The sequence below is a fragment of the Struthio camelus genome, chromosome 6, assembly GCF_040807025.1.
Source record: "Struthio camelus isolate bStrCam1 chromosome 6, bStrCam1.hap1, whole genome shotgun sequence".
NCBI lineage: Eukaryota > Metazoa > Chordata > Aves > Struthioniformes > Struthionidae > Struthio > Struthio camelus.
In genome coordinates, this window is record NC_090947.1 from 26,875,014 (window position 1) to 26,883,923 (window position 8,910).

The 8,910-nt window shown below is 42.3% G+C and overlaps 1 protein-coding gene across 1 annotated transcript in view; it reads right to left on the bottom strand.

Moving 5' to 3' along the window:
* Positions 1–3,982, bottom strand: part of SLC4A10 (solute carrier family 4 member 10) — a 153,449-nt gene extending 149,467 nt beyond the window's left edge. The window contains exon 1 of the mRNA XM_068948787.1: positions 3,892–3,982. Within this exon, the coding sequence (XP_068804888.1) occupies positions 3,892–3,939 (48 nt within the window). The 5' untranslated portion in view covers positions 3,940–3,982. The remainder of the gene's footprint in view (positions 1–3,891) is intronic.
* Positions 3,983–8,910: the final 4,928 nt, after the last annotated feature.

Consider the following 8,910-nt stretch of genomic DNA (forward strand, 5'->3'; position numbering starts at 1 on the left):
TAGTTACTACCCAACATCTCGCTATACCCTTCTCCTACGTACTGAGGCCTCAGTAGTAGTAGTAACTATGTGCCATTTGCAGCAGTGACAAGAGTACTGGGTATAAACAGTACCTACCTATAAACATAGTACATATATATGCGTTATAGGTATCTGTGGACACATATTAGCAATGCCATGCTTTACGGTTTTACATCTACTAGACTTTTTAAAATTCACCCTTTGAATTTTAGAAGACTGAAAGAGGAACATATAGAATTTGATGTTAGAATGGAAGAGTCAATTTAGCTTTACATACACAGGCTTTACTGGTATCCCTGTCTTTAAAAAACACAGGGAAACAACATGCCATGTGCAAACGCTGTTAACAAAAACATCTGCACTTTGTCTACATGCACTCTTTATAACAGAAGCATCAAATAGGTGCCAGATAGAAACAATTTTGAATAACAATACAAAAGAGAGAACCCTGAACAAACAGAAACAATAAATAATCTAAAACCAACTTCTGATATGAATTAAGTGTCTCTAAGTGATCATTTGCAAGATAATTTACTTGTAATGAAGTATACATGTACATAGATAAAACAATCTGATTAGGAAGCGATAAAAGTTCTTTGTAGAGAAGATCTGCAGATTACTTCTCCCATTCTGTAAATAAATGATGACTTCATGGCAATCTTTCAATTACTCACAAATATTTTAAAGTACTCTGAATAATCATACTAAAAATACACACTTAATGACTGCTATATAAAACATTAGATGATCAAATAGAAAGCACAAGAGTGCATTCTCTTAACCATATTAGTATATGTATTGAATGATAAAAACAAGAACGTTTGTGCTTTCAAAAACAGTTTGATTAAATTTTTTCCATGTGAAAATTTCGTTTTTAATTTAATTCTACAGTATTGCTTTTATAGACAATTCACAATAGATTTCTAATAATTTTCACATAAATTTGCTCAGATTTTGCAAAAAAAAATGAGGAACAGTAGCCTAATTTCTAATAGGGTGCTGTAGCTGTATAAGAACCATTTCCAAAAGTTTCTGAAAAGACTAGAGAAATGTGCAGAGGGAAGCATACTTTCAGTTAACTCATCAAAATCACAGGTAACAATGCTTTTCATCACTTTGTATATTGCTAGGCTTTTTTAATTTAAAGCTCATGACAATGACAACATATGACTAACACTACAGCAAAAATAGATTTCACTTTACAGACTATGTGATTTTGGCAGGAAATTATATTGGGGTTTTGCAATCTCAGAGCATCGTCGCAAGATAAAATTAATCAAGAACTACATTTGCTATCTTTTCACTATAAATAACTATTTTTTCCCCAGTACAACATACCATGTGTTACAGTTCCACAAAAACTTGATTAATTCTGTTGCATATACCAAAGGTAATGAATGGCAAAGCACCTTTTTCAGCTTTGAGCCTTTTTCTTCATATCCAGAGTTCATTAAATTTGGCTGAAGTTTGAGAAAAGAGCTGTATCTGTTCTGCAGTTGGATTCCTGTTTGTATTTGTTTCCAGTCAAGATGAGGATAGATCCCTAAAACAGAGGTACTCTAAAGGTACCGCTGTTTTACCTTCCACTCTAACAGTGCTTAAGGCAGCACTAATTCCTGCTCCTTAAACTCGGTCATGACTTCAGGTAGCAAGACTCCCACCACACAAAAGCCCTTTCTATCTTACCATATGCAGGGTTGCAGACATCAGCCACACTGAGACCGCCAAAGCATTTTTATATGCTATATTGCTTGATGCATAGAGAAAATACAGCAGGGTTGAGAAGTCTTGAAGATTGGAGAAGCAATGTCTTTACTGTTGTTGTAGCGGCAGGAAAGCAACGTTGCCTTGTTGTACCTACCAAGGCCCTTTCATAAACAGTGAGAGGAAGAGAGAAGGATGGAGGAAGAGTACACACTACAAAAACACTGCATAGAGCACATAAATCTCCCTTCCCACTTCATGCTTATACAACAGCTGCTGGACTAGTTGGCTGTATTGAACAGGAACGGGAACCAGGCCCAAACTTCAGGGGCAGTAGCTCCAACAGGGGCTTGCAGCTCTGCAGACAGGTATTCTGGTGAGGACGACTCTGCCACTCAGGACTGCAGAGGGAATCAGAGCTAATTCTTCCCTAATCAACACATGGGAAGTACTATCTTCTTTGGTCCTCTCAACAACAGCAACAACCTTTCTTTCTGTACAAAGCCCTAGAAGAACACCACAAAGCCAGACAGTGTAAGATAATCCTGTATATTGCCTCTCCCAAAAGCTAACTACTTTTGACTCCCCGAGCAGCAGATATTATACAATCAGAGGCAATGTACATTCACAAAGCTATACCAGTACTTAAGCTACCAATGTAAGAGCAACGGCTGGACTGTTATTGACTGCACAGAGCTACGAGGCTATCACATTGTTATGAAGCATACAGACAGTCTTTTACAGAATCAATGATCTAGAGATGGAAACTGGGTTTACATCAAATTGGCTCTGAAAGGAAAGGAATCAGGCAACCAGTTTTGTCAGCGAAAAAGATAGGGGACTTTCCCTAATTTGGTATCAGAAACTGCAAGCAAGCAATAGGAATTAGGATTCATAAAAGGTATCCAAAGAGCAACATGGGAGACCATCCCTGACAAAAGGAGAAAGGAGATGCCAGAGAGAATCTCACCCTGTGTAGCAACCTGCCACCTAATCACAAAATGGACCACATCAACAAACAGACGAAGGAAACAGACCCTACAATACATAGGCTTGTTGCCATGAGTGCATCTTATCAACCTATAGCAGCTGAGACTTCTGTCTCTTTCAAGCTTTGTCAACATTGTGTAGCCTGTCATGCTAACACAGAAACATCTCAAGAGCCAGAGAAGCCTCCGCAGACCTATGCGGTGTGTTTCTGTGGATGTGTACACATACATATACCCTTGTGTATGCACATGAGACACTCCTCCTTTTCTCAGAGCATCTGATTTCCAGTGCAAGGCAGGAACCTCCACTCACAATTAGACTCTCCACACAAGATCGAAACCCACACTTAAATCCTGTGTGTACCTGCAAACCCTCTGTATGGGGGAGACAGGCAGGAAAGAGGGTCCCCGTTGATCTAATGGCATAAAAAGTACCCTCACCAACTGATTCCTTTCACACTTGCTGGCGAAATACTGCACAGTTGCAGCTGTGCAATCACAGTGCGGTCTGTGACAAGGGTGCACAACATACCCTGCAGATGACAATTACCCCACGGATGACCAGCTCCACGCTGGATCACAAGAAACTGCGACACTGCAGCGCAAAGCACAGATCAGGATCCAGAGACAGACTGTCTGATGTATAAGCACCAGATCTCAGCAAATTCCTCTGCTGTGTGCAAGCTGGGGAAAGCCAGGGACCTCCAGAGACTGCCCAAATCTCAGGAAGGGAGCAGGGCTCCTACAGAGCAGCCCACAGGTACACACTGCCCAGCAGTGCCGCAAAGCCTGCGCCACCTGTGCTCGCAGACCCCCTCCACAGGCAGGTGCCGAGGGTGCTGGGGATCAAGGGGGCGCCGAGAAACGGGATGCTGGGGGAACGGGGCGCCGGGGGCCCGGGGTGGTTGCCCTGGAGCGCTCACACGAGCGCACACACGTACTCCCTCCCCCTCTCCCCAAACGCCCTGGCACCGAGACACCGCCACCGCATCGCTCGGCGCAAGCCAACCTGTTTCCCCATGCACCGAGAGCCGCTCCAGTCCCTGGCACATCCAGGCTGCGAGGCAGCCCCCCGCGGCCCCCTCCCCGCGGCCAGCAGCCTCCCCCGCCGACGGGCGCCGCGGGGAGCGCCGCATCCCCCCGCGGCCGCGGCCGGGCCGCGCTGCGGCAGCCGTACCGTGGGCAGCAGCGGCTCCATCTGCGCGCCCTGGTCCTGGGTCTCCATGCGGCGGCGGCGCCCGCGGCGGCGCCCTCCCCGCCGCCCGCCCGGCGCGCTCCCCGGGCGCTGCGGGAGCCGCTCGCCGCGCCGCGCCGCGCTGCCTCCGCGGATCAGGTGGCGCGGAGGCAGGAAGCTCTCGCCAGTCACATGGCTCCCCGCACCCGCCGACCGGTGGCGGGGGGGAGGTAAAAGCCGGATCCACCTGCGGGATCCGGCCGGATCCTGCCGCCGCGGCCGGCGGCGCCCCGGCGGCTGCCACCGCCTCCGGGGCCCAGCCAGCTGCTGGCCTCGGTCCGCCCGGCGGGGCCACGGACGCAGGCAGACCTCGCTGTTGCGTGGCTTTTCCCTGCAAACCGGGGGCTCCCGAGCGCCATGGTGCCTCGAATTCTCCCGCACAGCGCCGAGCTGGTCTGCCCAGGCCCTAAATCCCACTGCTGAAGGGGGAAGGGGCTCCGCTCCCGAGGGGGAAGGGGAGGGGAGCGAAGAGACCGCACACCAGACGTACCCCCGAGTGACACTGCGGTAAAAATCGAGACCCAGCGCAGGATGCTGCTGCTTCATGCCAGACTTTGGCCTCAGTGCCACACACACTGATGCTTCGAGGCAGGACAGTTACTATCAGGTCAAAATTCAGTCAGATCCTGCTAATCATCACTATCAGAGCACTGAAAAAAACACAGATCCACTGCTCAATCCTGCCAGGTTTTCACCTTTATATTCAGACAGCATCTCTGGCATAGAGGTTTGTCCCACTCCACCAGAACAGCCCCACGATTCCCTTCCACCAGCAAGTTACAAAAAACATACCTGGTAACTGTATCTGGATACAGTTAATTTAACAGTGGCTTACCCTCTTCTTCAGGCAGTTTTATCAGCCAAGCCTGCTATACGTTTAGCTTCCCCTTAGTCTACCCGCCTCTTCACCTCAGTGGTTACATTCAGCCATACCAAAACCCCAGTAAGCTACACAAGCAGTCATCAAAGCCTAAATTTAGCTATTCACGTAAGCACAAGGACATTCAAGCTCCACAATGCTTGCAATATTAAGGACACAAGTCCAATACTGCCTAGCAAGACAGCTGAGTCAAAAAAGTTATTATATTGTCCACCATCAGCTATGCCACACCCAGAATTGGGGAGGTAATACTAAGAACAAGGGAGTTTAAAAGCCTTTTATAAAGAGGTGAGCAATTTCTGGCAACAGAGACAACTGAGAATCTGGTCCTTGTACAAAGCAATACATACATGTTTCACTCTACAGAAAGATACACAACACTGTGGTCCAGAACCTAGGACAGAGACTAGGTGCATATTTCTAACATGATTAGTAATCTACAGTAATTAATATAGTAGGCCACTCAGGTCACTAGAGGTAAGGCTGTGTCAGCATTTGCACAGTAAAACCCTATTTGCAAGAGCTTATAACTAAGCTGTAAACGTCACAACAAAGCTTGGAATGTGTTTTAAAGTGATTTTCTTCTTTAAATAAAAAAGATTTTAAGGGACTATACCAATCGTGAAATCTATAAGATTAAAAACCTTCAGTCTACAGGCAGGTATTGCAATGAACATTAATGTTCAGTTGCAATGAACGGTACGCATCCTTAGTCTTCACTGCCTAAATATCTCAAAATTGTCCTGGAAGATATATATATATATATATTTATTTTTTTTAAATGAGGTACTGCAGTCCACTGAGCCCAGTAGCATTGTCATGTATTTCACCCCCCAACAGATGTCCCCAAAACACACTCATTCACATATACACATCTGAAACTGGGAGTAAGAACAAACTGGATTTTAGCAAGACTGTTGAGGAAGGGTGTCAGCTTACAGCGTACATGATACTATTCCAGTGATACATACATTTCACAGAGAAGAAACAGGATGAAGACCGTGAGCACCATTCACACAAGCCACATGTGTGTTACTGAGTGGGCCAATCAACAGAGTCCAAATCATTCATTTAACTTCTTTTTACAATGAACCTTTATCCGAGTTCCTTATAGAGTAAGGAGTCAGACATTATTCATCTAACAGATGAAATATGGAAAAAATATGTTAAATGACAAACCTCTCTAAATCCCTCTGTATTGTCCTGCTCCACTCGCACAAAAACCTCATAGATCACCACGGCTACAAAGCCATAAACTTAGCCACTCCGCACAAAGAACTGGGCTGAAAGCTTGATTTTTAACCAAACAGGTAAGATAAAGATGTTTTTCTTCTAGTAACATTCTAGCAGATGCATCCTAGCAAAGAGACATAATGAGAAGGAAGTGATATATTAATTCTGAAATGGATTGTTTCTCCAGGTCTTTTATAACTGGATTTGAATTGTTTTCCCTTTCTGTTTGTTGGCTCCTTTGAAGGTTATATCTGATCTGAGCCAGTTATGTCGAGCAATTTTCTCTTTTGCTTTCAATCACAGTAGTACAGCCATCCCCAAGTAAGCTTAAAGTAGCCTTTCTCCCTAAAGATGATGTTAGCTTTAAAATCATGAGACAGGCCAGGCTTCAGTATCTCAGTTCGTTTTGAGCTTTTAGGATACAGGTCGGGTCATATTTTCAAGATTTTGTACATGAAGGCTAACAAAAAAAGTAAGAGGAGGTTCTCCAGTCATCAATGATTTGAGAAACTTGAATGCAAGAACATATGTTGTTAAATTATGACATGCAGATGCATGTCATATTTTAAGAATACCTAGGACACATTAGTGAAATAAATATTTATGACATATTTATGTCAGACTAACTTTGTCTCTTTGTCTTTACACATATGTACATGTAGAGCGTTACACTTTATACTAATGCAAATATGTAGTACATTACATAAATGAGATAACAAGGGCTTCTAATTTTAGGTTTACAATCATAGAACTTTGAAACAAACTTTTGAACGGGGAGAGGAGGGAGTATTTTTCTTGTCTGATAACATTCTGAATTTAGGTCAGAAAGTGACCCGAGCCCTGTCTGGTGTCAAATTTCCAAAGAAAATAAAGATGTCAAAAGCTGGCTTTTATTCTCCTTCCTAACATTATCTCTTCCCCCTTCAGCCTGCAGTGAGCCAGAACTCGGATGTTCTTCTGAATCAAGGTCAATGTTTTTAAACCCCATTGAATAGTATTTTTACTCCTTAAAATCTATGCAAAAGGGGATATATGGTATTACTTGTATATGTATATTCATATGTATGCATACAAGTTGTCACAGAACCCTAGTATCATTTACTGGCCAAGTACCACTTCTATTTTTACTGCCATACCTTTCTGTTAGTTTTCATTTTGTGATCAAAATAAGACTACAATCTAAAAGAACTGTTTTATTTAAACTGTTTCTCCAAATGTAATTTTTGTTCTAGAAGGAGGTCCTGGGTGTGTTGGCTCTTCTCCCAGCTTAGGCATAAAATGTGTCAGTCACTCTACCAGAATAGATGAGGGGAAAAAGGAAAAAAACCACTCCTAAGCAAGAGTGAACTCTACATTTCCATGTAGTTATTAGTTGCAAAACTGAAAAAGAGAACTGCCTGCATATTTTAAATTGTCCCGATTGGAGAAATGTGCTTGAAGCCTATCTCATTCAGCCATTTACGTCTCTAACACTTTCACTGTCTTCATAATTCCAAAATGAAACTGCACTCTGTCAGACCTCACAAGGCTGCAAGCACATTTTAGCAGCAGAGTGAATGACTTCACACAATAATCAAAACCAGACAATGGAAGGACTAGGGTTAGATCAGTTTGCCCTCTCTCAACTCCTTACTCAGCTCAAGTCTCAAATACACTGGCAAATAAAAATACTATTATCACAGCTTCTAATGTTTTTGTTGTGCATATGTCTCATAAAAGTATTCCTTCAATAAAGACAAATCTTCAACAGATGGTTTACTTGCAACCTTTTACAGGTAGTTAATTTGCATTTCTACATGAAATACAACTTCCAAGCTTCAGAAAAAAAAAAAAAAAGCTCTACCGAGCAGCCAAAATCCTTTTCATTCTATTTTCATCCAGTTCATCACAGAAGTTGAAAAAGTAACGGGTGGACCTCTCAAACTGCAGTTAAAGTGAACTACCTTGAGCTATCAAAAAAAAAGAAAAAAATACCATCAATATAACCTATTCCTGAGGGTTTTTTTTTTCTGTAATTAGAGATGCCATTCAGACAGGAAGGTAACAAAGGGAAAAAAAAAAAAAAAACCAAATCTGGCAGCAGTTTTTCCTCTCTTCATTCTTCCTCCCTGTCTGAAAATAAATAACCATCTGGATTCATTGTACTGCCTTTGTGACAGGTGGTACTCAGTTATGTTTCTCATTTTTTTGGAAAGCAGTAATGGCTCATTCTTTTGCTAATATACTATATCTGAAATTATTTAACTCTGCTTTAATTCAGCTGAAATTTGATCCAAAAAGATTCAGTGTTGATTGGGATGTATTCTTCAATTGCAACTTGATCTTTTTTTTTTTCTACTGGCATCAGAACTGGAAAAAAGTATTCTAATAATTGTCTCACCAATTGTCTCACTTCTCACATTCTTCAGCCAAAAAGAGTAACGCCAATGAAATATCTGTGTCCTGTCCTACAACTCTTGTAACGCAATGAGACAATCTGTGTCGGTGAAGAGCACCAAATACTCATTACTACTCTAATTTTCCCCAAATGGATCATCTAGCAAAGGTTAAGAGCATTATGATTCTAAGCTGGGGCTTTGATTTTTGTTATTTAGTATGTTAACATTAGAGAATATTATTTAAAAATCTATAATAAAGTGATTTACAAGGTATGAAGACTTTTTACTTAATAAAATAATGCATAAAATGAATCAATAAATTAGTTTGCCAATTAAGGTAGCTATCCCTTCTAGACTTTCATTTTTCAAGTATTCTCTCAAGTGAGAGAAATTCCTCAGACATCATCCATTTAATCTGCTAAGTAAAACATGCATAATTGGACCCTAATTAGTCAATGACTTACATCATCC